The sequence below is a fragment of the Hypoxylon trugodes genome, assembly GCF_022578975.1.
Source record: "Hypoxylon trugodes strain CBS 135444 unplaced genomic scaffold F4822scaffold_2, whole genome shotgun sequence".
Classification (NCBI taxonomy): Eukaryota; Fungi; Ascomycota; class Sordariomycetes; order Xylariales; family Hypoxylaceae; genus Hypoxylon; species Hypoxylon trugodes.
Genome location: NW_026250017.1, coordinates 2,812,955 through 2,840,895, shown reverse-complemented (window position 1 = coordinate 2,840,895; position 27,941 = coordinate 2,812,955). Strand labels below are relative to the sequence as shown.

General features: G+C 47.7%; 11 protein-coding genes across 11 annotated transcripts; 6 read left to right on the top strand and 5 right to left on the bottom strand.

Annotated features, from left to right (window-relative positions):
- The first annotated feature begins 19 nt into the window (after positions 1-19).
- F4822DRAFT_133361 (uncharacterized protein) lies at positions 20-2,426 on the top strand. Its single transcript, XM_051452747.1, has 2 exons — positions 20-53; positions 123-2,426. The coding sequence occupies exon 2, from the start codon at positions 594-596 to the stop codon at positions 2,142-2,144; it is 1,551 nt and encodes a 516-aa protein (XP_051318367.1). The 5' UTR covers positions 20-53; positions 123-593; the 3' UTR covers positions 2,145-2,426.
- A 1-nt stretch (position 2,427) lies between these two features.
- F4822DRAFT_391488 (uncharacterized protein) lies at positions 2,428-4,715 on the bottom strand. The gene is made up of 2 exons (XM_051457133.1): positions 4,314-4,715; positions 2,428-4,232 (listed from the first exon to the last, which is right to left on the bottom strand). Exons 1-2 carry the CDS (start codon positions 4,403-4,405, stop codon positions 2,978-2,980), a joined length of 1,347 nt encoding a protein of 448 aa, XP_051318366.1. The 5' UTR covers positions 4,406-4,715; the 3' UTR covers positions 2,428-2,977.
- Positions 4,716-4,933: 218 nt separating this feature from the next.
- Positions 4,934-6,009, top strand: F4822DRAFT_391487 (DUF1687-domain-containing protein). Its single transcript, XM_051457132.1, has 3 exons — positions 4,934-5,142; positions 5,212-5,544; positions 5,602-6,009. The coding sequence occupies exons 1-3, from the start codon at positions 5,131-5,133 to the stop codon at positions 5,689-5,691; spliced, it is 435 nt and encodes a 144-aa protein (XP_051318365.1). The 5' UTR covers positions 4,934-5,130; the 3' UTR covers positions 5,692-6,009.
- Positions 6,010-6,433: 424 nt separating this feature from the next.
- F4822DRAFT_133346 (uncharacterized protein) lies at positions 6,434-7,441 on the top strand. The gene has a single exon (XM_051452746.1). The coding sequence runs from the start codon at positions 6,691-6,693 to the stop codon at positions 7,348-7,350; it is 660 nt and encodes a 219-aa protein (XP_051318364.1). The 5' UTR covers positions 6,434-6,690; the 3' UTR covers positions 7,351-7,441.
- Positions 7,442-7,935: 494 nt separating this feature from the next.
- On the bottom strand, positions 7,936-9,062 carry F4822DRAFT_133319 (NADH dehydrogenase, alpha subcomplex, subunit 2). Its single transcript, XM_051452745.1, has 4 exons — positions 8,846-9,062; positions 8,643-8,749; positions 8,552-8,584; positions 7,936-8,489 (listed from the first exon to the last, which is right to left on the bottom strand). Exons 1-4 carry the CDS (start codon positions 8,929-8,931, stop codon positions 8,425-8,427), a joined length of 291 nt encoding a protein of 96 aa, XP_051318363.1. The 5' UTR covers positions 8,932-9,062; the 3' UTR covers positions 7,936-8,424.
- Positions 9,063-9,407: 345 nt separating this feature from the next.
- Positions 9,408-9,988, top strand: F4822DRAFT_425790 (UPF0041-domain-containing protein; the record flags this gene model as incomplete). Its single annotated transcript, XM_051460413.1, has 2 exons — positions 9,408-9,607; positions 9,694-9,988. The coding sequence occupies 2 exons, from the start codon at positions 9,408-9,410 to the stop codon at positions 9,986-9,988; spliced, it is 495 nt and encodes a 164-aa protein (XP_051318362.1).
- A 1,969-nt stretch (positions 9,989-11,957) lies between these two features.
- F4822DRAFT_441479 (uncharacterized protein) lies at positions 11,958-13,735 on the bottom strand (the record flags this gene model as incomplete). The annotated part of the gene is made up of 2 exons (XM_051462872.1): positions 11,958-13,235; positions 13,307-13,735. 2 exons carry the CDS (start codon positions 13,733-13,735, stop codon positions 11,958-11,960), a joined length of 1,707 nt encoding a protein of 568 aa, XP_051318361.1.
- Positions 13,736-16,371: 2,636 nt separating this feature from the next.
- F4822DRAFT_425788 (uncharacterized protein) lies at positions 16,372-19,303 on the bottom strand (the record flags this gene model as incomplete). The annotated part of the gene is made up of 3 exons (XM_051460412.1): positions 16,372-16,505; positions 16,563-18,818; positions 18,865-19,303. 3 exons carry the CDS (start codon positions 19,301-19,303, stop codon positions 16,372-16,374), a joined length of 2,829 nt encoding a protein of 942 aa, XP_051318360.1.
- Positions 19,304-21,859: 2,556 nt separating this feature from the next.
- On the top strand, positions 21,860-23,343 carry F4822DRAFT_391470 (CBP4-domain-containing protein). Its single transcript, XM_051457131.1, has 3 exons — positions 21,860-22,528; positions 22,657-22,841; positions 22,988-23,343. The coding sequence occupies exons 1-3, from the start codon at positions 22,479-22,481 to the stop codon at positions 23,125-23,127; spliced, it is 375 nt and encodes a 124-aa protein (XP_051318359.1). The 5' UTR covers positions 21,860-22,478; the 3' UTR covers positions 23,128-23,343.
- On the bottom strand, positions 23,344-24,968 carry F4822DRAFT_391468 (SET domain-containing protein). The gene is made up of 2 exons (XM_051457130.1): positions 24,456-24,968; positions 23,344-24,390 (listed from the first exon to the last, which is right to left on the bottom strand). Exons 1-2 carry the CDS (start codon positions 24,573-24,575, stop codon positions 23,365-23,367), a joined length of 1,146 nt encoding a protein of 381 aa, XP_051318358.1. The 5' UTR covers positions 24,576-24,968; the 3' UTR covers positions 23,344-23,364.
- A 748-nt stretch (positions 24,969-25,716) lies between these two features.
- Positions 25,717-27,899, top strand: F4822DRAFT_425785 (WD40 repeat-like protein; the record flags this gene model as incomplete). Its single annotated transcript, XM_051460411.1, has 4 exons — positions 25,717-25,879; positions 25,943-26,143; positions 26,203-27,627; positions 27,697-27,899. 4 exons carry the CDS (start codon positions 25,717-25,719, stop codon positions 27,897-27,899), a joined length of 1,992 nt encoding a protein of 663 aa, XP_051318357.1.
- Positions 27,900-27,941: the final 42 nt, after the last annotated feature.

The following is a 27,941-nucleotide window of genomic DNA, read 5'->3' as shown; positions in this document are numbered from 1 at the left end:
CGTGGGTAGAGTTGGAGACGGTGGAGTCGGATCACAAGATAGCTGCATAAATCGTAAGCTAACCACCTAACCAACCTACCTAAGATACCTACCTAACCCAAGCCTTATTATTCGCTACCTAGGAGCCTAGTATTTTAACCTTTGCTTCCGAAACAAGATTTCCAAGGGTTTTTATATCATTTTCTCTTATCAGCTGCTCAACATTTTCTATCTCTGATTCTCTAAATTATTCAACTTTTTGTCCCGTCGTGCCCGGCTGTCAAAACACTCTGCTCTCGCTTCATACGCTCTGTCCGATTTGTGTTATCCTCTATTTTGAACATGATGATCCAACCTATACTATTGCTATTAGCCTACTAAGCAACAGCCGACTCTACTACTCGAGCGGCTAGGTATCATCACCAACCTATCCATAATCTATACTACCCTAGACTATTAAAAGATAGACCCAACGAACCCCGTTGCTACGCCATCGGATCTCCTCAGCCCTCAGGATATTACCAACGTAAACAAACCCCACCGACCAGTAGCATCCCTCCGATAATTTACCCTACGAAAATCCTCACACGAAAAGCAAGGCAAAAAGCAAAAAAATGGCAACGGCACGACCGGCATCGGGCCGGCCGCCGTCTCCCTCCCCCTCTCAAGTTCCTCTTCCAGCATCTCCAACATACTCCTACGCCTCAACAGCCAATCCGCTCTCATCCTACAACCTACCTCTCCCACCACCACCTCGGCCCGCACACGCAGTCCTTACCAAAGCCGACCTCGACCAATCCCAACTCGCATACTCCGACCTCCTAGCCACAGCCAAATCATACCGAATCGCTCTCTCATCCCTCTCCACCGCAGCCTCAGCCTTCGGGTCCGCACTCGAAGCCTGCGCACGACTAAAAGAATCGCGCGCGGACGCCCTAGGACCACCCGGCGGCGCTAGTCTAACGAATAGCTTCACGACCAAGAACTCATGCACAGCGGACCTCCTCCTCAGCGCTAGCGGCGTGCACCACCTAATCGCAAACCACCAACAAATCCTCTCCGAAACTGTATACCGGTCCTTCGAAGTTCCCCTACTCCACGAGCTCGATCGATGGCGGCGCGCAATCGAAGATGAGGACGAGACCTATAAACGAGAAGTCGCTACGCGAAGTAGGGAAATCCGTCGACTAGAGAAGGAAGGGTTGAAATTGCATAGACAGAGTCGAAGACGCGATGTCGCTAAATTTCGCGAGCATTTGGTTACGCTGACGAGTAAATTGGATGGGCTGACTTCGTTGCATGCCGGGCATGCGCGGACTTTGCTGCGCGATTCCCAGGAAACGTCGACGAGGATCTTGGATGCGAGTTGCTCGTTGGTGCGGGCTGAGGTTGATATTTTTGAGGGTTTGGCGAGGAAAGGTTGGACTGGAGGTGGGCTTGACGATTTATTGGAGAAAGGTCAGGATCTATTCGCCAGTGAAGAGGATGTGCCTGCTGCGGTAGCGACGGCGGGTGGTGCGGTGGCGGTTGTAGCGGCTGGGACTGGGAATGCGATTGATGGGGGGGCGAAGCTGTTTAGTATACTACCGCCTAAAAGCATTCTCGCGAACGACGCTGCTTCGGACTCTGGACGTACAGCACGAGGCCATGGGCGTGCGGATAGCCTATTGGTTGATTCCGAGGACCAGTATCAAAGCCTAACAGGGGCTATAGATCACCAAGATCGCGGGAGAGAAGAGGGTGCTGGGAAGAAGGGAGGTGACACAGAAAGCATATTCTCCGAATCAAACACGAGCCGCGGTCTACGGCCGTTTAGTCCACAGCCTATACGGCGGCGGCCCACGGATGTCATAATGGACCCGGAATTTCTATTATCAGGTGATGACGAACCTGGAAACGGTACCCCTGAAGATGATGGCGATGATGATTCATATGATGCTGCGACTGTTAAGGGCGCTAGGGACGCATCAGCTCAGGGGCTAGGTATAGCGCCAGGAGCACGAGGGTCCGTACAACGTATATCATCAGATGATGACAATCGAAACGGAGAATCTGAATCACCATGGAGGGATGAAAGGACACGGCAGAGGTCAAGCAGTAGTGTCAATCGCGTCCAAGGTTTCCCTCCACTGCCAGCAAGTGAAGATGGGATGGATGATAGATGATAGATTAGGGTGTTTGTCTAGTTTGGTTACATTGGAAGTATACTCCTAGTATTGATACACAAGACGGGTTTAAATATCATTGTTACACGAGTATGATTAAAGATGATGTGGGTAGGGAGGTCGACAATGCGATAGCGCCGTTATGAGTTACGGTACACGCATACAGATACAGATGGGATGGATGAGTTGGTTATTACTCTCATCATGACTATAAAGGTAGATCAATAGATGAAAGACACTTCATCAGTTCAAACAAGTTTAATACTGACATTTCATCTTGAGTGTTTATGTTTGTACGCTTGATGACATCCATCTCTTTGATGATTAAGTCACGCAGTACACATATATCGCTAATTGACTAGGTACATCTCAAATCCTAGCATAGTTCTATTACACTCATTCGTTAAGGGTGGATAGATTATATCTTGATTATAGCATGCCTATTATGCTGGTGCAAGTACCTAGCGAAGCTCCTTTCCACGTCTAGCTTGTCTGTCTGTCTATAGTAGTAGGATTAACAAATGTCAAGCATAGCACCGCTCTTATACTTTGCTGTCGATGCAGGACGCTAGACTGATTCTAACGCGCATGTGCGTCTCGCATGCTTTTGTCCCCTTAGAAGGTAATGATCTTGTTCCCCAACTCCGATTCCAAAATGCGTGATTACCGTGCCTCACTCTTTTCGTCTCCCTCTCCCTTTGTGTCGCCGTCGTGTTTAAAGCCGCCTGAATGTCGGCAAAGTAAATAGTTCAGGTCAAATCAGTTGGCTTGTCGCGTCAAATTAAAGCGCCTAAGTAGCCGGTCCGTTCGTCGAGGTAGAGTAGTAAGATCTCTCAATCGTCTTTGTCGCCGCTAACGAGTTCGCGACTGAAAAGACCAAACCACAAGTCCAGAAAGAACATGAGCTTCCAGTACAAACTAGCGCGGTTAAAATCGAATTCACCGATTTCGTTTCGAGGGACCTCATTCCCAATCATGGAACCGCCGAACCAGCCGATTAGAGGAATCCATGATAGCAGCCATTGCTGTAAAGTTGGCTGCGGTGCCAGAGCCTGCTCTGCCGGCAAGAGCCTAACCCGCCGGGCCTCTGGAATACGTCGGCAGTACGCGCCGTCCGCCCCCTGCTCCTGGTTTTGGGGTTGCTGGTCTGCACCTTCTGGAAAATTGCCCAAACCTGCGGGGATTCCCGTCACGGTCGCAGTTGAAGCGGTGGCCGTATCCATCGTTTGAGTTGAACCTTGGGATCCTGTTGGAGACTCATTTTGCTTGCCAGCCCGCTCAACATTAGGTGTTGAGAGAGATCTAGGAAATGATGGAGCCTTCTCCATGCGAGGTTGTGATGGCCGTCTAGCTCTGCCCCGTGATCGGAAGGGGTCAAGCATGCCGGTATCTCCCGCTATATCTAACACTGCAGCATCTTCCTTAGGAGGCAGGCCAATATAGGGTTCGGCGTAGACGAGATGGCCCAATATTTTTTGCGGGGAGGCGTACAGCGCAGCCTCGGCAGCTTCTGCTGACTCGAATGTGATTTTAACCCAGTGTTCCCCACTAGCTACTCTGCTGACCTTTACTCGTTCAGTAGATGATAAAGGCTGTCGTCGAGTCAGCGCAGGGTCTCGTAGGTCCGATTTATATCGTCGCGATTCGATCGGTGGTTCCCTAGAGTAGTCTTCACATATCCTTCCCGCCAGTTGCTCGTAGTGGTTGATAGCCGCGTACTGTTGCGATGGGGAAGAGTAGCCTCGAAGAATGATTTCCGTAGGCTCTTTTCGATACGTAGAGGCTTGCGTGGTAGAAGCAGAGTCTTCTTGTGATTGTGTCGCGGTTTGTCCTAGAAAACTAGACTTACGCTGCGTAGGGGCAGCATTTGAGGACGCTGTGGCTGTTGTTGTCGCGTTGGAGGCTTGCTGGCGACTCGATACGTAGTTGGAGAAGAGTTTATCGGCATTTTGCATAGTGGCATCTTCGCGTTTCGGCGGCGCACTGCCCGTTCTCGATCTGGATCGTCTTGTCGATTTACCGAAAGAACCGGATTCGGTCACCTCTCGTGCGCGCGTGCGCGGTAAGTTTCGCTGACGATCGCCCCCTCTATCCTCCATAGTGGTAAGCGGGTGTGATTCAGAGGCATTGTTTTCTTCAAGGGAAGAAGGGTCAGGATGGTGTACGTACTCGGGCCAATACATAGCATAAGGGCGTTGAACTCCATCATCGCCAGTGTAGAGTTCCTCGTCCGGGACGTTATGCAGTATCAATGGCCTCATTGTCCTCGTCGTCCGTTCCGGCGAAATGTGGATGGAATTCCAGAGAATTAAGATACAAACAATGGCCAAGACGCACGAGGCAGGAAGACAATCGATAGGTACCTTATCAAGGAATTAATGTTTGAATAATAAAGGTGCAAGCGCGCGTCGGGTGGTTGCGAGCAGTGACTTGAAAAATGATTGGGATGAATTTATTGAGAAGATGTTACTAAGGAAGAAAAAAAAATAAAGTATGTAGGTCAATAGCTGCAACGCGATTCCACATCCACTAGATTATGTACAAACGCCTGTACCTGCCTACCCCAGCAACGGCGAAGGAAAGTGCCTCCTCTAACCTAGCATGGTGTTTTAGTGGGCTAGGTACCTAAATATGTACCTAGTAGGTCTGGGTTGAACTTGGACCGTGCTCCTTCTCGACGGATCCACTAGAATTTAGCGGTAGCTGGTAGCTGGAGGTACAAGGTACACACCTAAGTGAATTTAGGTAACCCTGGAAAAGTACCTAGATATGTACCCACTTAATTCCCCGAGCTGCATGTGGCTGATTGAGCTCGACGTCACTTAATTTTCGGGAAGCTTGATTGTAGCTTCTAACTTCAACTATAAAACTATCCCGAATTGGCAATTTAACTACCTTTCTAGCCATAAAGTTCCGGCGTCACCTCCGACTTCATACCTCTTCTCCGCTACTTCCCCGATATTGAACCGATTCAGTCATAGTCAAGATGTTCCGTTTTGTAGGTTCTCATCGCCAAGCCACGCACACTTATAATAGACTCAGTAGATACTAACATGAGAGCCAATAGCACAAAACCCTTGACATTGTCACCCTCTTCCATAAGTCCGGATCTCCGGCCTCACTAAGAGCAGCCAATATCTTAAAGCAAGTTTCTGCCAATGCTACCGAGACAGCAACCGAGGACCAAGCTAGTGATCACTCTCATCAGACTCACCCCAAGCGCTCACGCCAAGAGTTTGAATTGAACATCACTGAGGACCCTCCCACATCAGATCAACTTAGGACCATCTTGGAATACGTCGGCAAGAATAACATCAGCGCTGTCGTTCAAGGTGCTTCGACAGAGAATGAGGCACTAAAGAAGTTCAGAGAGAATGCGGAGAACTTCAAGAGACCAGTGGTACGTCTGCATTCATATGATCAATTGCGCTATTACGGCAAACTAACTGAGGAACAGATTGTGGACTGGAATAATGGAAAGGCTGTTGCTACCGACAAGGAGTCCGAAATACTCAAAATGCTAGAACAGGTGAATGGGAAGGAATGATCCTAGGGATATATATTTCATCCCCGCGCTATCTACGCATTACCAGGGCTGTATATTAATTGAGATGGAATGCCCAACTTGTGTTTGCCTTGGCTTCTTCAACCTTAATGTTAAAGATAACATATCCAACTCAGGATATTACAAGCAAACTCAATCTTGCTCTATTAGGTAACTCATCTGTGTCCAGTCAGTCCTACAGTTTGCGTAGGATGCTAAGGGTACATAATTGGCAACTGTATGTATAGGTAGTTTACTCATTATACAAATCTCTACTCTAGATCCCGGAGGTAGTAATGCCATACTATATAAATAGCTATACCCTCAATACCTTCTAAGTGACACCACCAGAAAAAAAAATTAGGGGTAGGTAACCAGAAAGATATCATCCGATTCTACGAGCCCCATGCGATCTCCCTAAGCATCATCAGTGAAGTCGGGAAGGAAGTCGCCTTAATACTTGACCGGGAACACCTTGCTTGTTCCTAGATCAGTCTGTCAGTTGAGGCACCCACTCTACAAATTCGCTAGGTAGAGTAGCTGGAGACAACTCCCATCTCAGGGCGCCACGGGTACCTTCCTCCTTTAACTCATACTACCTAAATTCCACAATACAGAAAAGCAGTTGCTTATACTGTTTGTACATGGGGCTACACATCTATACACCCTACCTAGGTACCGAAAGTCACCGGGGCGGTCACCACCTGCCTCCATTCATATTCTTGCCGGGGTAAATACACAATCACCCACGACAATTGTTTTTTTTTTCCTATTTATTCCAGTTTCCTTCTTCCTCCACGAACTCCCATAACTCTCCCACTTTCATCTTCTTTTCATTATTGAACTCTACCCTTCTTCACCCCACCACCATCACCTACACCTACACCCAGACCAGACCCTCGATCCCTTCTTAATACATCCCACATCAATCAACCTCATCTACCCAATCACATTATTATTTTTTTCGCCGTAGTCTACGCTGTCGTCAATTGCCAAGCCAAAATGCCTCCCCAGTATCCTGGTTTCACCATTGTGGATGCCATTAAGGCAGCTGGTCCTGCTCCTGACCTCGGCGCCTATGGATTTGATCCCGAGCACACAATTGAGCCGCCTGTTAACTTCTACTGCGATGTTCAACCTTGTCGCGCTGTCTTCTCAACACACCATGGCACCAAACCGTTTCAGACTCCTGAGAACCCGCAGCACACTGGCGCGCGAAGATTCCGCAAGTGGAATGCCGGCGAAATCCAGGCCTGTTGCGATAACATTCGCAGCAGTTTTCCCGTCGATGTGATGCACATCACACCTTTGGAGAATTACGCCGGCCTTTACGAGTATTTCGACGCCCACGACTTGTACCATCTCGGCACTCACAACCTCTGGAACGTCATTCACCACCTTCATTTCGAGAACCAGTACTACATACTGAATGAGGCCTGGATGTCTTCGCAGGTCGAGCGCATCATTGCGACCAACGAGGTAGTCCGAGAGAAGCTTCGCAACTTCGACCCCAGAGTCACCAACGACATCTTGTCGATGTTCAAGCCCGAAGAGCTAGGGGATCTTGCGCGCGTTAGCGTAGAGCAGCAGGGTGCCCTTCGTGCTATCTTTGTAACGCAGTACATGCGTCTTAGTCGGGGAGGATCTGTTCGACGTGAGTAATGTCATCGTTCTCTAGAGTATTCTTTCTTATTCATCTCCTGCATTTACTAACATGCTAAAAGGATCCCCCGATACAATGCCAGCACACGGAGGTGCTTAGAGTGTGCCTCCAATCGTAGTCGATGGCCGGTCCATGTTGGGGAAGACGACACCACCTATAACGGATAATCCTCGACCTTCTGATGATCTGGCATTTTCTGAACCTTCGCTGCAACCATTATCCGAAAAAGAAAAGTCGCCGAAAGAATCTAGTATCGGATGGCAGGCGAATGGTTTGGATTTCATACATGGTCCCACATCTGTATATACAAAGAATAATGGCCACAATAACAGTGGTCAATGGACACACAGGCAACGGGGGTCAGTCTCCCGTAAGGAACATAATCATCGTTTCATTCGGTGATGGATTTCTAAGATGAGTATTGCTGAGCAGGGCAATTACCTTTCCTCCCAAGAAAGTTCTGATATCGACGTGCAAGCCGTCAACTGGAGAGAGCGACGACCTTCTCGTGTCAACAAGGAGTACGTACCAGCAGCATAGCTCTCGTTGACTGGCATGGGAAGTCGATTTGGACGGATGAGGAATGGAAGAATGGTAGCTTTAGGGACAAGCCTTATATAGATAGGTAGATATGAAGAGTTAGTGAAGTCGCAATGGATTCTCTTCACCTTTTTATTAGCATACACATACCATTAAATGTGTTAGTAGTTGAACCATACGAAGCGATCCATCCTGGGAAGTATCGGAAGAACCCCTTATCGCTGATGTGGAGGCAAGGGAGCCCTTAGAACAAAGCCGCTATTTATGTATGTATACGATAGCTCCCGTAGCAGTTACTTGCAATCTCCTCGCGCAACAACAGAGCTATTAACCCCCTCGTATGGTTGGTCTCATGACGAAGTAAACCTGATTTAAGTATTTTCGTCCCCCACTATAGTAAGACCACAAGGACCGTTTAATAATGACACATTCGATACTTTGTATTCACAAGGTTGGTTTAATTCTCATTATAGTGACATGACGGCGTTTCTTTATGCCTAATTCTCGCTCTCGGCGGGTCTAGTCGTTGATATTCATGCGGTAGATTCGCTCTTGACTAATTGCGTAACGGCCTCTTCGATTTGCTTGTCCGTGAGTCCTATATCACATCATCAGCGTCATATTCCACGTGTCTTGTCTTGTTTTTATCATGTGTCATACCTTCTAGTGACTTGCTGCTCTCCTTTCCAAAATCTGCCAGTAATTCGTCAGCATCATTCGTGTTGCTCCAGGTGTATATGGTGGGACGGACCATATCTCGCATAGACCTTAGGTAAAGTACCGGCTGCTTCGCGCAATAGGATGGGGGTATATGGGTTGTTCTTCTTCATCGTAGGGTACGCTCTCGTAAGGAATGTCCTATTTATTTAACAGCGCATAATCAGCCTCATTTTGCTCCTTCATACGAATGTGTGTAATAGGTATCATAGGATTGGTCGGATCGAATTCCCTCACCTTGTAGCAGCACTTCCCTCCCCACTGTGGCAGAATAGGAAGCGAACCTCCTTTAAGGCCTTCGCGAAGGCATATTTGCCCGACATCTTCGCAATTGGTATGTTGCGGCGGGATATGGCGGGTCTTTCGATATTAGTTGTTGTAGATTGAATGATTTAGAGCTTGAAGCTTTGCGGGTTGATGAATTGACGTCGCCATGCATAAAATTATCAACCAATGAGAATGGTTGCATAAATATGTGCCATCGATTTATACACGTATCATTATGTAATGTTTCCCAACGCCCCTGCATTGTTTTCCCAAAATAATCTTATCAGCCTTATCTCCGGAGCCCCAACTAAACTGGGATCCAACTAAATTTATCCTATTTCCCCAAATACATCGGACCTTTCTAATCTGACTACAACAACCACCTATTCATTATACCCAATACCATCACCAAAGTCGAAAGGGAAAAGAAAGCAGCAAAGAAGGTCATAGGTGTTTCGCCTCTACGCTCATCGGGTTGATTTCCTACCAGCTTCATTCCTAATTAGACTCCGACCATCTCCGCTCAGACAAAATGCCCGCCACTACAACTCTCTTCCGCACCGCCCGGCCGGTTTTCCAACAGTCCGTATCACGGACCGTTTTCCGCGCCAACTTCTCTCAGACCGGTCGACGCTTCGCTAGCACAACGACACAAGCAGGCGAAGCCGCCCAGCAGAGCTTTTTCCAGCGCATGTGGAACAGTCCGGTTGGCCTCAAGACGGTGCATTTCTGGTGAGTCCGCTTAGTCACATCCCACCCTCTCTATATCCCTTACATAGGTCACGAGCGCATTTGTATCTAACGCTATGTGACTATAGGGCCCCAGTAATGAAGTGGGCGATCGTCATCGCCGGTATCACAGACTTCGCGCGACCCGCTGAGAAGCTCTCGTTAACCCAAAACGGCGCTCTAACGGCTACCGGTCTGATCTGGACTCGGTGGTGCTTTGTCATTACTCCTAAGAACTACCTTCTCGCTGCTGTCAACTTTTTCCTCGGTATCGTCGGTATCACTCAGGTTGCCCGTATTGCTATCTACCGCTCCTCTCAGAAGAACCTACCCGCCGCTGTTGAGTCCGAAGCCACTCAGGTCAAAGAGGCTGTCAAGTCATAAGGCAGTTGGATTGGATTGGGGTACCGTGAGTTGGCATGTACGAGGGGGGATGAAATAAACGCATTAGGGTCAACGAAAAGGTCCGGTTGCATACGGAGATGCTGACCAAGAGACTCGAAAGTCAAGGTCACGTCCCGATGTTCTATCAAATAACTATAGACTATGGGGTACGAATATTCTACAAGATGTCTTACCTCGAGACGAGAGGATTATAGACGATGGCACGGGTAGGGGGTTCCCTCATTGACCCTCCCGGCTGGATGAGTTTGGAAAAAAGAAAAAGAGGGGGTTTGCTTGTACCATCACAATTACTACACGGTGCATTATTCAAATTCAACATGCAAGTTATCTGTTTTGTTCACATTCCGATTGGTACCCTATTATCTTTTTCTCTTTTTTTTTCGTGGCCGATTTCACTGGTGTAGGCCATCCAATAAACCCTCCGTTGAAAGACGGACCCTCTTTGGGTGTCTAACGTAATCCTACATCCTCTTCAGCCCGTCTTATCTGATCCTTAACTCCAATCTTAGATCGGCTTGTCTTCCTTGTTATGTAAAAAGTTGTATTTGTTTTTACATCATGAACAACGACTGTACCACCCTTGAAGATCTCAGTTTGAGCGATTGGGGGCTACACGTATCCAATAGTCTGCTGCATCCGGACATTTATTGCTGGATCTACCAATCACGACGAATGTAGCTGTCGCATCAGGGGTCCCTGCGGGGTTCCCGTCGGTTCCGGAGTCCAAGAACACAGAAGAATACATCCGGGTAGTTCATCCCGAGCAGGGCATCCCAGACGATTCCAACCAACGGGTTTTGATGGGGGTCAATCAGGAATCGATCTCAGGCGAAGACATCATATTCCAAAGACTAAACGGCAACCTGCATATAGGTTACAAGGAATCAAAGATTTGTAGGAATTTCTTTCTCCGGTAGCTACCCCCTATCCTTGCCTTATCTAGGTACATACCCGAAATACACTACGTTCCGGTAATGCAAAGTCGATATTCCGCCCGTGATTCGGCGAGTTCCGCCTACAGCTAGGCTCTCATTTTAAGCCTCACATAGACGTCAAGGTTCGCGAACCACGCAGTGATCTTCGGTTGCCTACATGCTGCCTACATGTCGCCTACATAGCGAAGCTTCGTTTTGTCTAAATGAGAGGGCGTAAAGCCACGCGTTTCAGGTATAGGTTATATGCATAGTCCCTACCTAGGTATCCAACGCACCTACTCGGCGTGAGACTCTACGATCAAATTTGGGACGCCGCCATCGATTCAATTTTGGCGGTCAATTTCGAGGCTGCTGAAGTTGCAAATATCTAAGACCGGTGGAAAGGAATGTGAAAATGAGGCGAACTTCGGTTCGCATCCAGACCGAACCGATCCACAAGGCATTCGCTCCATCCTGGTTTTCCAGGTTAAAAATTTTTTTGAGTTGGATGGATTAATTGACAGCTCGGATATGTCATATGCAAGCGATGCTCATACCGTCACCGGCTCGTAAGTTTTGTTCTCGAAGAAAATGGAAAAGGGGGAATGAACTCCGCTTAATTAGATACCTAGGTACTAACTACTTCTTAGTAAAATATCAGTCTAAAGAAGAATATAGCGATACAACTTGTTAATACAGCGCTAATGTAGGAACCCGTAGGGGGTGCCCGCGCGCTAGGAATGTCCCGAAAACTCAAAGCTCTGTTGAAGGTAACTTTATATCGAACTCTATCTGAGGGCTATGTAGGTATTGCCTAAGGAATAAAATGAACTATTCCGGTTAGGTATCCCTTAAGTACTAAGAACATTGAAACAGTGAAATGGGAAATGTTGAATTTTGGAAATACTGAGGGCTCTGGTAAGTCAATCTGTGAACCCCCATCTCGCACTGTTTCGCGATGTTACTGTCGTCTGTGCCTATGTGCTGTAGCATGGCGTATGGTGTATATGGTACACGCTTTTTAATGTCATGAATCATGAATAAACCGATGTGACTTGTGTCTGTTGAGCCAGACACTGGCACATACACATAACTCCATTCCCACCAAATGCCGCTTTCTGCCGGCTTGTTACCTTCGTCGAGAATGCCTTTGAGCTACAAAGTAGAGAAGAACTCTGGTGAGGGCCGGGGAGCGGGGAAACGGCGCCGCCAGCCCACCACGACGGTGGCGTAAAATGTCTCGGAGTTTCGTCGATGATCCTATGTCCGTTGAAGTCATTACCCCGAGCCTCGTAGAGTCGCCTCACACCGTCGCCATCAGACTCCTGTATCTGCATCATCCTTGGGTGGTCGTGATAGTTCATGATCGATAGCCTATTACGTTCCCCCAACAGTAGCGACGGTTCTTGTTTCTCCTCAGGGGATGCTTGAGCGAATTCATGTCGTAGACCAAGAACGTGACCAAGTTCGTGGCAGAAAACATTCGCCAAGTAGTCATAGTTCCCCTCTTCCTTGTTGAAAGACGGCGAGTATACCTTCAAAAACTGTTCTTCAGGCACGTCTCCTGGAAAGAATGCTCTCGCTAGCTCTGATTGTTTGCCTGGGCTCCAGCGTTCGAACATGACTTGGAACACAGCTGGCTTATCGTCCGGAACCCTCTGAAACTGTACAGCCTTTGGCTTAAGTCTTTCATTCCATAACTTGGCTGCTTCCTCGATGCACTTGATAGCATGCGTTGCGTCGGAAGGAGTGAAGAAACTCCGATAATTCACATTGTATGTGATTATGGACCCCGGTGCCCACCGGTGGATGCAGCCCTGATCCCTGACGTTGACGAACACACTGCTGATAGATCTCGACTGTGTCGCACAGCGGTAAGAGGGTGTTCTTGGCTCCCTCGTAGAGGCAGGGGCACGTCCAGGTATTACTTCTACTTTAGCAATTGCCAATCCAGACTTAGCGTTAGCCTTCATGAGATCCGACGAATCTTCCTTGGCCTGGGGCCCAATCTTCAACCCGTCAATATCCTGCCCCGACGAGATTCCGTTATTTAATATAGATTCAAATAGCTGATTTTGGTTTTGAAGCTCCCTTGCGGCATCTTTTTCCAAAAAAGCTTGGCCGTCTGATACAAGGACTCTGTCGTACACAGGGGCCTGTGTTGTCAAAAGACCTCCACCTTTGCCTCTAGGTTTGTCATAGCCAGGCGACGGCGGTCCACTATCGTAGCTTTCGGCAGCGATTGAGGTTGATACATCGTCTACCGCGGGCTTTCGAGAAGAGGTATTGCTTTTGGACGGCGTGGGTATACACTAACGGGCAGGAAAGGAAGTCAGTCTCGAGACTAGGGATAGGTGGGCTAGTAGCATTCTCGTAAACTTACAAACTGCGAGTTATCTCCAGAGTGAAACCCCCACGGCGGAGTTAATGTGGATATGTTCCTATATTCAAGCCTACCCTTGCAAGGCTTGGAATTTAGGTAGCGCTCCGGAACCCCTGTGAGAATCCTTCGTCCCCCATCATCGTCAACATCCGCGAGGCATCTGTACATAGACCGATGTGAAGCCGTGGGGGAATCTCCCGAACCCGAAAAATCATCATAAAAATCGATTTCCCAATCAACCGTATTTTTCTTATGGTAGGAATTATCCCCATCCTTCCCCCTAAATAGGTCGTCTGCCAGATCCGGTAATTCACCCTGCTTACACCATCCCGATCCGATGCTAGATCCTTCATCATAGTTAAAAGCCCCCAAAGTCGTCTTGAAATTGTAAAAAGTTTCATTTTGCAGATTAGTGACGGTGGCTGTCATGGGATTAAATGGTTAGTTTCGTAAGATTTCGTGGCAAATGAGGGATAGGGCTTATGGAGGAGTGAAACAGGGCTATAACATGATATTTTTTTGGCCTTATGCACGATCCTAATACTATAGGGGGCCATAGGTATGTAGAGGCTCACTTACAAGTCATCATTGACCCACACACACTCCCTCCCTATCTAGTTAAGAAAAGTACCAAGCAGTGATCAAATTATAGTGGCTAAGTACGGCTGATTTGAGCAATAGGGAAGAAGTTAGCGATCATGAGGTCAGGTGACGTACTGACGGTGCCTAGGTAGGGCTAAGTGGATGTATCAATGTAGCGGGCGGTTATCAGGCTACAGTGTTGTTCAGATGATGTCTCGGCAGGGCGAAATTCCTAACCATACCAGGGCCATATTCGAAAGCCTCTTTGTAATATGTGCGACATGTCGACGATTTAAATATTCAGAAGAATATCCCAGGATATTCCATATCATGATACCTAGCTGGTTTCCAAGCTGTGAACCTATTAGACAAGTGGAGGTGAAAGGAAACAAAGCAAGTCAGCCCAGGACCAGAAGGCAAAGATATCTGCCTATTATTTCCCAGCCAGCCTCATCCGCGCAAAATAGTCCTAGCTGTTACCACCAGTAGGAACCGGACTAGGATACGAGTTGACATGTGCTTCTGAGTTGGGTAGTGAAATATTGAGGACCTTTCAAATCCTTTACTAATCGTTTCACCTCGCTCTCCGAACTGTCTCCTCAGTGTCGGCCACGATCTCATCGATGTATACCGTACACCTCAGGGATTGACCCACTCGGTGAAGGCCTTCCTGCGTTTATCTGATAATCTGTGTAACAATTTGACGTGGTATCGTCCCCGAGGGATGAAGAACCTGGTTTGACACTACTACCTCACTAGCAAAATAGTTATTGTTGCCAACAGTTACCGCAGGTGAAAGCAGGATCGGGCAACAGCATAGTTACATCAGCTACCTAGGTAGGTATTATGTGTACGTCGCGCCGATCCAGGTCCTATCAAGTGTCGGAGCCGAACTCTGAAGGCAACAGCCTTAGAGGCGCCATACGAGCAGTTGGAGTACACCCGTTTCAGCGAAGGGGGCGACAGGCTGCTTTTGCTAAATGGACCGCTAGCCTTTGTTATACAATGCTTACTTAGGTAGCGAGAAGGAAATGCACCTGGGGATCGTTGTTGTCTAACCCTCTACGTGGATAACCACTTCGCTGGAGTTTCTAAGCAACTGCCGATGCTTACGTAGCTCGCACATTTTTCTCGCCCCGTCTTCAAACAACGCAACCCTCATATGAAGAGCTACATAAGAATGGTCAGCACGACTGCGTAGGTGGTGACGATCTGCTACCTTGTGGTTTCTAGTGCGTTATTATATGAGCTCGGCCGCCCATCGTGGAAAGATATAGGTGATGAACTGTTATATCTTGTAAATCGAAACGTAGTTCCTGGAACAACGTGGCTGTTGATAAAACATAAACAATATTACGTACCTAGATATCATGATGCAGACGGAATGTCTATCTAAAAATGATGCGCTACATATGTAGGGCTGCTTTGTAGCTCAGGGGTATATACCTAGGTACTCATCCTGCTAGCTTGGATAGCTGGCCGTCTCGCCTGCGGCATGTACGTGGGCACATCCGTCAAGATAGCTTGGATTCCCATTGGCCGCATGCTACTCACCGTTCCCATGGTTCTCATACAAGCCCGCTGACCTGGTAAACACCATACAAAAAAAGCCCACGGAAATTGTACCAAGATGTAATAAAATACCTATCATGTTAATCTACGTGTCTTCCAGGAGTCGTTATACTTATAGAACTTGCTTTCTTAACCGGCAAGTCACCTTTGTTCCGTAGAATATCGCGAAACGGAACCCATTCGGGGTCTGAAGAAGCTCTCGTGGGCCAATTGACCTAAAACCAGGTAATAGGTATGATTAATTTAATTTCTCGACAACACCTCGGCAAATATTTAAAATCAGCTATTTTCAATGTACCTATGCATTTTCTTAAGAGGTCAGCAACGATAGAAACTAGTACTAGTAAGAGGTAAGAGGCACACGAACAAACTGCTTATGTAAAATCGCTTTTTATTCATGGTATTATATAGCCCCAAATTGGTGTACGGGTTTGGGACCAGTTACATGTCCAACTAGCGGGCATGGATCCTTCTCTATTTGCTCGACTTTGGTATCTTGAAAACGCTGAACCCCTGACATTTCCCCCCCGTTAACTAAAGTTACGAGACCGCTAAATGCTATTAAATACATGCGACAATGGCATTATGCAAAGCAGATCAAGCCATGCTGGATTGGCGACCGCTCTGTCCGGAAGTTGAGAGAAAATATGGTCATGCCTGTATCTATACCACAACTAGTGCAGTGAAATTCGATGTGACTCCAGGGCGCCAAGCAAACCGTAGTCGCTTAAATCGGTATTCTAATAATTGGATTTAAGGCTTCTTGGTGGATTGTTGATTACCAATAGCTCCCAGGGCTACCGATCAACGTGCCATTACCACGGCCGGCCGAGTTCGTTTTGAGCCTGCAAGATGACTTGCTTGATTCCGTGCCGAAAAATTATAGGTTGTGTGGGTATAGTCCGAGCACTCTACATCACGGAACATTCGCCCTCTTGTTGTTTACCAATCTTGCTCCGTGAAATGCGTTCACGCTGGCGGGGACCACTTCTGCCTGACCGCTTGAGGTCTTCTAACCGTTCTCGGGCCTTAGGGAAATCTTGGCCTAAATATTTGTTAGCTTCAATCGCACAAGGCTGGACTGATGCCGAAAGTGACTCACTTGCTGCTCTCCAATACCATCGTTTTGCATCTTCTAGGTTGGCAGGCACGCCAATACCAACCTCGGTAAAGTAACCCATGGCGTACTCTGCCTTCGCTAGACCAGCTTGAGCTGCTTTTCGGGCCCACAGATATGCCTCGGTGTCACTTTGTTGCAAAACGCCCTCGCTTCCTGTTAAATACCACCCACTAAGTGCCAGCTCAGACTGATGTTCCTCTTGCGTGGCAGCACGGCTATACCACATAATGGATAATCGTGGATCGACAGGGCATCCCATCAGACCATATTCAAAGGCACACCCCATTCTAAATTGACTGAATTTGTATCCAAGTTGGGCCGCTTGCTCAAAAAGCTGCAGAGCATATGCCTCGTCACGTACAATCGCATCGTTTGGTTGTGCTGACTCGTATAGCAGCCCCAATTCGTGTAGCGCGTGGGGGTTTTCAGCATCCGCCCGCTCCGCCGCTCTCTTAAGCCAACCGACAGCCTCCCGCGGATTTTTGGGTTGACCAAGCAACCCCTTCAACAAAATCATTCCGACTTTGTACATTGCGGGAGTATCGCCGAGAGTCGCGGCGCGTTTATACCACTGAATTGCTTTCATCGGGTCCTTCCGTGTGCCGCCTCCCTCATCGTTGCCAAGTTCGCAACAAACAGCCGTCCGATAAGCTGCCGCGGGATGTCCTAATTTTGCAGCGGATTGATATAGAGTGAAGGCTTCCTTGCTATCCGTTTCGCCTAATACACCACGGCCATTGCAATCGGCCAAGAAGAACATGGCGTCCGGGTTCTGGGCGCTAACCAGCTTCTTTAAAATCTTATGCGCATCCATGACATATCGTTCACGAGATCTAGCTCTTGCTTTAGGATCGGGCAGCCTTGGAACTAGTACATCTGCTGCTTCAACTAACTTTTTAGCAAGCGTGAGAGCGGACTGTTGGTCGTTTGGATCATTCTTCACGATGGTGCGCAATCGCTCTAACTCGTCAGGTGTGACAGGAGCTTGCTCGACAGTGGAAGAGGGCCTTCCATTTTGTGGGCCTGGCGGCGGTCGTCCTTGCGCCCCAGCAGCTGCAGGCGGCGTACCACCATTATAATTTCGGATCGGCGCGGGTTTCTCGTTCAGGTTTACCATCGAATTTGGCATCAATCCAGGTCTGATAGGTGCGGGATGTCCAGAGCCTGGTCCGTTTTGGGGGGTCCCTTGAGAACTACGCCTTGCAGGACCAGGATTGCTGGGCAGACCTGGACCAGCGCTAGGTGGTTTGTATGCTTGGAAACCACCCGGCGGTACCGGCGGCATATCACCAACCATTTCGAAAACGGCAGCTTGCGGTTCGCGCAGGTTGGGTTGCGACTTAGCTCGTGACATCTCAGGTTGGCGTGCAGGTCCGGGTTGGGGCATTCCAGGCTGGCCAGAATGCATATGTTGATCGAACGACTCTCGCGGGCCTTGAGAGGGCACCGCATCGAAATCTGGTATATCTTCACGGAATTGGTTTCCTGGAGGATATTGTTCACCGCTCACTCTCTGGTCGTAATAGGAATCATAGAAATCACCAAAGGACCCTCGGTCTGGTTCTTCATTCCATCCCGGAGGCTGTAATGAGCCATTATATTGTCCTGGGGGTCCCTGAGGGCCGGGAGGGCCCTGGTTAGGATACATTCGTTGTGGAGGTGGTCGATTGCCCGAAGCCGTAGAAGGACGCGGTGGAGGTAAATTGCGTCCGTGAGGTCCGGGGGGTCCATTGTATGGCGCGCTATCCATGCGCTGCGGTGGTGGCATCGGCGGTTGCATACCATCTCTCATGTATTCGTTGTTTGCAGGCATCGTCATGCTTCTGCCCGGCGGTCCAAATCCATCCCTTGCAGGAGACATTGGGGCTCCATACCCATCATCATGATAACCATAGCCTTGATCGGGCGGTGGTCCTCGTCTTGGGTCTGGATATCCTTGCGGAGGGCCTCTTCCACCTCTTTGACTGTCCATGGACGGGCGTCCGTAATCCTCCATTGTGGGTGCTCGCCTAGGTGGTTGTCCCGGTCCTGGCCCTCTTGGTGGCGCGGAGCCGTTCTTAGGAGGCATACCCGGTCTTCCTCCTCCCCCTCCTCCATTAAGATCCATTCCACCCATACGATTCAAAATATCATTCTCTTCGTCCAGGTCCGATCTTCTGTTATGACCAGGGAAAACGGGAAATGGACTACCAAAATCTTGTTCGTTCGGGCTCACTACCGGAGGTACATGGCGGCTCACTACAAGAATTAGCTCTAGTCTTCAATTCCAACACTATTTTCTTACTATTGGGATCTGATGAGACGGTCCGATCTGGAAGACCGGGTCGACCACCTCGACCAGAAGGTGGGTAACCTCTACCAGGACCTGGGGGAGGACCGCCACCGCGTGGAAACGGAGGGCCACGCATCGGTCCGCCTCTCCCTCCTGCGCCGGGTGGTGGACGACCTCTACCAGGACCACCCGGTCCGGGAGGGCCGTACATATCTTGAGGAGGATAGCCTTGATTAGGAGGGGGTGGCCGTCTGCCATAATTCATATCTTGCGGGGGCGGACCATAGTCCTGTTGGTAACCATTATCATATTCATCGTAACCGTAATCGTAATCATTTTGGTATTGGTTATATTGTTGCTGTTGGGGATATGGTTCTCGGGGAGGTCCACGAGGGGCTCGTGCTGCTGGTCCTGCGTAAGGCCGTTGGTCGTATCCGCCATTGTACGCCATTTTCGCAATTTGAGACTCGAGGATCGTTCGACTTTACAACTTGAAGCGCCGTAAGCTATGATACCCAGCAATATCACCACTCAGCTGTGGGCTTTGCCAAGCCTTCCCTTAACACCGGATTTTCTTTGTTTTTCTGAGCGACAATGCAGATTCGTGTTTACACAACAAATAATGCTCAATCGTCGAAATTATTCGTAGTGCTGTTGAATATTTAGGCAAGACGAGCTGAAAGTTGTCGCAAGGATTTCGAGTTATGGATTTCTTGTAGGTACCCGAGTGTTTCGGCTCAGTAATGATCGTCGGTTTCGGCAGGCCAGCGTATGCAGAAACACAGCGAAACCAGGTTCTGGATTGGCTGATGGACTTTGTCCGAGACGCGCTGCAAGCCTAAACTTTTAAGGACAGTACGGTTTAGGCCAGCAACGCACTTCGAAAATAAAGAGTGTATACACTCAGAGTTTAATATATCGACACCGCCGGTGGATGAAAGACGCCTTGAAGAAAGTTGTAGTGTTAGAGAAATGCGACTCTAGAGCATTGTATGAAAGAACGAATGCGATATTGCTATATTTTCGCAAAGCGTTACTACGGTTATGGGCAGCAGGCCTTACGCTCGTAGTGTTTCATGCGCAACGAGGTAACGTCGGGCTGGGCGACAATATCTGTCGAACGAGGCTTGAGAAGGAATGGAACGGCGAATGTTCGCCGATTACCCGACAATGAGGTGGAAATAATAAATAGGTAGTTGGAAATAGGCCGTGATGAAAGGAATGCACTAAAGTTGGCGCACAGGTTATTAAAAAATGAACATGACCTTATCCAGTGCCTATTATTATGATTATGTCTGCTCTGCAGAAAGAGAAAGAGAAAAAAAGAAGAGTTGTGGTGGTAGGACAAGTATGGAAGGACGATCTTAGTGGGAATTGGTAAGAAAAAGTGAAGTTGAGATGAATCGGCAAGCCGGGCGGGAGGGATTAGGTACAATGGACCTTGAGGATCCTAATAATAAAATGTAAGTAACTTGCGTCGTGACTGCCCCTCCTAAGCAATCCTCCTAAGAAAATAGACAGAACAAATGGGCAAAAAAAGGGCAAATGGCAGGTGCGCCGGTTAAGATATCCGAGTCCGGTCGGGATGCACCACGCGCTAAAATAACTTATGTACCTGCATGTACATTTAAAATACCTAATGAGGTATGTATCTGGCGCATTCTTTCAGTCAAGGAAAGTTACTTTTCAAAGTGACCTATATTCGTATCTAATATATACGCCAATACGATAATACAGGTACGTGACTATGATTAGGAGGAGTTAGGTTAGTCGACTTGGTGCAGTGCCAAGAGACCGACAAGGAGGCCTGAGAATGGGTTGTTTTACAATTTTAAATAACTGCATCTCATATTGGTCGAATCTTCAAACCCCCATCATCCCTCTTTTTAACACCCTGAGTACCTAACATAATTTACACAGCTGACTGAAAAAGGTATTATTAGCATTATTTGGCTACTATTGTGTGCAAAGAAGGGCCTTATTTGACGAGGAGCATCTAAAGTTCAACCGGCTTTAATAATATCAGCCACCTGCACTTAATCCTAAGATCGTCTAAAGATAAAACACAAGGATGGCTACACCACATGATCCAAGCTACCTTTGAAAGGGAAATAGCACCTACAGCACCTACATTGTACTATGCGAGAACAGACTCAATTTTAAACCTTAAAAGAGATACGTTCATGATAGGCTTTTCCAACTCATGCATATGCACGATATGTATGTAATATTATATGTATGCGAAAACTCTCAACTGTTACAGAGGCGGAAATGAATTCGTGGCATCCTAAGACATGCTACATTACCTACGACGGCCAGGGCGGGAGAGTCATAGCGAAGTAGAGGCTTGGGTATCAAAACTAACAAGGGCTAAGGTCCTCGCGGCAACTGATTGACGTACCAACCCCTTCGGGTACCTCGCAGAGATGAGGCCAGCCTCATCCGCCCCCTGTCAGCATGAATCGACACGTCCACTTACAATGCCGGAAGCCAGGTGACGTTATCAAAAATGGCCCCTGAGTGCTGTACCGTTCAGCATGCCCTAGGTATGTACCTACTATAACTGCCCAGATGAAGATGCGAATACGCGAATACGGAAAACCGTTTATATTATTTGAAAAAAAAAAAAAAATAAAATAAAATAAAAATAAAAATAAATCGGAGACATTTCGAAACTTTCTACACATTTTGTTAATACCTACAAATGTAGGACTTGTAAAATTATCTATTTCTTTAAATTGTGCTTGCCCCTCGTCCGACTTTTTGGTTTCATGTTTGCTGCTGTGTCTCTTTCGACGCACAGTTCTAAATGAATATGTTCAACACTGCGGGAGGACCCGACCCGGTGAACAGATTGGAAATAGATGGGCGACAACGTGCCTTAGCCGCGGTTGGATGATTTAGAAACGCAAAAGACTGGAAGAATACTATACAATGCGGTTGGCTATTCGCTAGCCACACGTTTCTGTACAACACCAATTTCAGCTCTTCTGCCACTAGATAGTTTCACCTATTCACTTATTTAAAGCGAATGTGGTGTGACTAGCACATAAGTACGGACGAGAAGGGATAGATTAGGTGCATTGACTAAAGCACAACTAACAGCACTAATGTTAGTTAACCCAAGGTCCTGGGATTGCGAGAAACCTGGGGTCCGCTATTTCTTATATCGTGGGGTTCGATTGCTTGAAGTGATTTAACCGAACAAACATATGTGGTCCTCTTCGGTTTGAGAATTGAAATATCCAAGATACTTTTACGCCTTCCGATACCGCAAGAAAATATACTTCGCGATACTATACAAGTGGGTGGGTTGACGAGGGTATTAGACTCTACACATACATGTACCGATGCAGTACCATGCAAAAAGTGTGGAAGTCGCAGAGAAACGGAACAAAACCCACAGCCCAATAACATAAGATGGATTTGCGATGTTTTACATCAGCCACAAAACACTAGCCACACTAAATTACGTAATAGAGACCCTGAACAATGGAATTTCGTCATTGACCATTCAATTGACTGGTTCGTATCGAATGCAAGAAACATAGATCTGCACGCCTCCTCGACAACCCCACGAGCGTCGACCAACCGACGCAACAAAACTTGTCGCGATATCTACAAACATGGCGGCTAGGTCAGGCAGACTAGGAACATGGCTTAAAATGTTGGCTGTGTAAGTAAGCGCGCTCTAATACGTCCCGCCCTTCTGATCTACCCCAAAATGTGTGCTTGAGGCCGCCCAACAGCATCATTAAGCGCCGCCACATGACTACAAGCTAACGCCCACATCTCGACATATAGTGGCGGTGTGGTATGCGTAGGAGGCCCTGCATTCGTCATGTGGGTGCAACCGACTGACGAGGAACTTTTCAAACGATACAACCCCGAACTTCAGAAGAAAAGTCTGGAGCGCCGATACGAGAAACAGAAGGACTTTGACGATTTCGTGACTCAGCTCAAGGAATATTCAAAATCAGATAAACCGAGTACGTGCGACCATTCCCCCTATCCTGGATTCGATCCGAATCCAGTATCCAGTCAAGCACCCAATTTTGTCATGCGAGGGAGGAAGGGAGGACTCTGAATATATTGGGTTGGTGTTATAAATATATGCATACTAACGTGGCAATAGTATGGATAGTCCAGGAAGAGGCCGCACGGAAACGGAAAGAAGAAATGCTGCGACAAGATTTCCTCAATGCTGAAGAAGCAAAGGCGAGAAAGGAAGCTTTAAGAAAAGAATCTGGTCTATCGCCAGATGCCAAAAGCTAGGTGCGCTGGCGACATATTTTTCGACCCGCCGTTGTATTATGAGATACCTCTAAAACGGGATTTGGAAAAGTAGGGCATTCAGGGTCTGGGAGCATAAAAAGGCGTTTGGGCAAAAATTGGGTGCAGGTCAATTTGGTGACTTGCTATGTACCTGTATATGACATGAACGCCAATCAACACTCAATAATTCACCCTGTTTAACTAGATTGATTCTATCCTTCTATCAAATAAGCTGATCTAGATATATTTCGTTTCTTTTATAAGACGTGTAATATTCGCATCAAGCAAATCCTGGATCTGTTTCCACCTCTTAACCAGCATCTCCCTTTGTTCCGGCTCACCAACACTCAAAGCTTCAACCTCAGAAATGGTCTTTTCAGCTTTCTGCTTCTGTTCCCTTAAAAGCTCCAATATCAAGTGATCTGCTGCTTTCTGACTGCACTCCCCATCATCAACCCCGTCTACGAACCTCTTCCACTCCCTAAACCCACAGCAGAGCAACCTTGCGGCGATTTGCGTCCTATAACAAACCGTCTCCTTATCAAGGACATATTTCCCGAGGAAACCAACTTCCTCTAGCTTATCCTTTTGTCGATCGCTTAGTCGTGGAAGTAACACATCATCAAGCAGTGCCTCGTCCCATCGGTTATCGTCCATCACGAATCCATATTCAACAAGCAAGAAGTCGCTACTATGCCTACCATAACAGATCTTAACCTCTTCCCCTTTAGCATAGGGACGTAAACTCTTAATTGTGAAACCTTCGTGGTCAAAGGCCACATTACAACCCCCTTCATCGGTATGGTTGAATAGATCTGCTACGGGCTGTAGGCACATGTGGTCATCCTTGGATTTTCTCTTGCTCAGTTTTGTGTTGATATAGTAGAAAGTTCTCGTATTCACAAGCATCCAAGCGTATCGGTACTGGGTCTTTTCGAGCTGATCCTGTTGCGGAAACGCCGCCGATACTGCGGCCCAATCACGGGCTAGCTTGATTTCTTGCTTGGAAAGCATTTCCCGTGCTGCTAAGGGAAGTAGAGCGCACAGTTCTCGCGGCCAGACCAGGGGCATGCCGAAGAAGTCATCGGGCGTCGGACACACTGCGTTCCAGAGAGCATACTTGGAGGATGCATCTAGAGCTAGGTCGGCAGCTAGTAAGCCGTGGACAGACATGGTTTTTGGAAGATGACGGATCACCGGCTTGCGAATCGTGTCTATGCATCGTAAACAAGCAGTAGATACTTCAAGCACGGCCTCATCGGGCTACGAAGTTCGTTAGCTAGCGCTACTTTCCAGGGGCGATCCAAGAGGTATAGAGTTTTGCGCACCTTAATCGCCCGAGTTGCAATGAGACCAATACCCCTTCCGGGGATTCGTTTTGGTGTGATTCCATTAAGTCTAACACCTTGGTCGGTCGCCCAGGTAAGAAGTTCTTCGTGATGTTCCATAGTTCTAGTCGCGATTACTGGATGGGTTTCTATATCAAAACTTAAAGCGCCGACTTTATAGGATCAAATAAACGATGTGAAATACTACCAAGGCAATTATATCTTCCTATGGCAGCCATGATGAAATCCCAGGACTGTCATCGTTGTTTATAGCAAACAATAGGGTTTGGGTTGAACGAGTGTGAGTGTGACATGAGGGAAGAAGAAAAAGTTGGCAGAAATTTGTATTTCCCTGGGTCCGGAACACGCCACTGATTAAAAAGGGAAGCCACGAGCATCACCAACAGAAAGAGCCGGATCAGGATCAGAATAATGAGTTGTATACTACCGGAGTACCCACCAAGCTTCTTTGATTATGGAATATGACTATGAGTTATAATGTGGCCTTTCACCTATTTTATTCCGACGTTGCCCTGTTGTAATCTTCATCATTGATGTACCTATGTACTTATTCAGAATGTACCGATAGCTCAGGTACTTTATTTCCCCTATGTCGGTTCCAATGTTGTTTGGCATATATTCCTTGTTTTCCAGTTCCACATATCGATCTATATTATTTTCATCACTCTACAAATCACTGGAGCTTTAAGATTCTAACAAACCTCAAACAATTAACGATTAATATTTGCCGTAATATAAAGGAGTTGTCGAAGGTAAATCTGTACTTAACGGGAAAGAAAGTTCATATTCTTAAGTCCAGGCCTAAAAGCCGACGCTAGCTCTTTATTCCTTACCAATCACAACATCGGATTTATTATCTTGGCATTGACCTATTCCACTGATAAAGCTATTAGACACCCCGCCAATGCGCTACGAGGAGCAAGTACTGTAGGTACCCGCCAACACTGAACTTCGGGAATACCGGTGTCGTCATGGTAAACCATAAACCTCACAACTTCGATTGTCGATATCCCGAATAAATAAACGAACATCAGAGTCTTACTCATATCCTTCTCTTGTAATTAATCATTTTTGGACAATCTATATCCTTTTGTTATAATACCTTGGCTTCTCCGTTCCGAATAACCTGCGGGACTTGTCCGCCGATTGGAGATCCGCTTCTAGTATCTATAATCTATCGATATCATTAAGCATCTACCTATCTATATCTAGCTCTACCAGAGCTTACGCCCTAGTCACGATGGATCACTCAGAGAGTATGTTTCCTCAAGACTATTTCGAGATCGAGGACGAGGACGATTACCGGAATCCCGTCTATTACGAGAACGAGGAGATCGACGAAGAGGATGAGGATGAGGACGACGACGAATTTATGGAACCCGACGAAGACGATGAATTTCACGGTATGTTTGGAGCGCAGCTGAGTTAGCTTGCTACCTAGCTAACCTTTGCCTTTTTGTATACAGACGCCGAAGAAGGCCGTGTCGAGTTCCTAATCCAGTTTCAGCACGACGACGACGACGATGATGAAGATGAAGACGAAGACGACGATAACGACGGGGAAGGCGATGAAGAAGGCGATGAAGAGGAAAGCGATGGGGAGAATGCGCAGCCCCGCAGGGCTGATGACCCGGGCGTACAGCAGCGCTTAATTAACCTAATAAGTAGTGCGTCCCTACCCTTTTTAGATGGAGCTGTCTTATACTGACTATTACTGTATGATTAGGTCGTCGTACCGGTCTACTGTCGCGGCGTCAAGTCTTGGATTTTCTTAGGAGGTCGAACCTTGGACACCTAGTATTTAGTGATGGCGACGACGATGAAGACGTTAACTTGCACTTCTATAGAAGACAGCGCCATGGATTAAATCCAGAGAGGTTTCCGAAGGTCCCAAGCGAGAAAGGAAGAGAGTTGATGCAGTCTGGCACTTTTGGTTCGAACGATGCTCCTTCCAGTATAACCACCAAGAAGCGGCTGGCCCGGAGAATACTTGATCGCGAACTCGGCGTAGGGAATCGAAGGGTTCGTCAGGTTAACCAAGGCTTAATGGCGCAATCAACGATCCCCAGCTCGAACGCTGAGATGATCATTAACTATGGCGACAATGTATATTCCGGCCAATTCTCGGATGACGGCAATTTCTTCTTCGCATGTGTCAAGGATATGAAAGTCCGGATGTACGATACCTCAAATCCGTATAATTGGCGACATTACAAGACGGTTCCCTTCACCTTTGGCTCTTGGACGTTGACGGATGCTTCCCTTAGCCCGGATAACAAATGGCTAGCATATACTTCTATACAGAGCAATGTTTGTTTGGCGCCAACTGATCCAAATGATACGGGCGACCCATACATGATGAATTTGTCCGAGAGCGGGAGGGTAGGCTGGCGTGGTGGCTTCGGTATATTCTCGATCCGCTTCTCCGGAGATGGACGGGAACTGGTGGCTGGAACCAACGCAAATTCCATCGTGGTATACGACATCGAATCGCGACGAGTTCTACACACGATTGAGGGACACGACGATGACGTAAACGCCGTGTGTTTCGCGGACAAGTCGTCGCCACACATCCTGTACTCCGGTAGCGATGATGCTACGATCAAGGTCTGGGACCGACGCAGCATGGGCGATGGACGTGAGGCTGGTGCGTTCGTGGGTCACATAGAGGGTCTCACGTACCTCGACAGCAAGAATGATGGACGCTATCTACTTAGCAACGGCAAGGACCAGAGTATGAAGTTGTGGGACCTCAAGATGATGTATACAACTGCGAAGTACGAAGAGCTAAATCCTCGACAACACACCCGCTATAGCGAGTTCGACTACCGTTGGGGTCGATTTGACGACAACGACTGGTTCCCCCATCCCAATGACAACTCAGTCGTTACCTTCCGTGGCCACCAGGTCTTGCGTACCTTAATTCGTTGTCATTTCTCGCCTCCTGGCAGCACCGACTCGCGGTACGTGTACTCTGGTAGCCACGACGGCAAGGTATACGTGTGGAACATGGACGCCACTATTGCGAAGGTCATCGATGTTAAGAAGACGTCTTCGCAAGCCTGGGGAGCGTCACATAACCAAAGTGTGAGTGGTTGGTCCACAGTTGTTCGAGACGCGAGTTGGCATCCTACTGCTCCTTTCATTGCTGGTAAGATTCCCTGTCAAATCCTCATCCCAAACACATATAATTGACAAGCATACTAACTTTGACAAATAGCCTCGTCATTGAACGGGTGGAACAGCTCCAGGGGAACAGTCACAGTACATTCGTACAATGAGTCGTCGGATGATGAAGGAGAGCCCCGTATGGGCACCGAGTACGACGAGAAGCTTAGGCCTTTAGGTAGCGAGACAACTCCCCGTGGGGATTATTGGGAAGAAGAGGACGAGATGGATGATGAGCGTGATGATTTTTGGTAGTAAGGGAATTTGGGGTGATACGGCTTTTTGGTTATTCCCCGC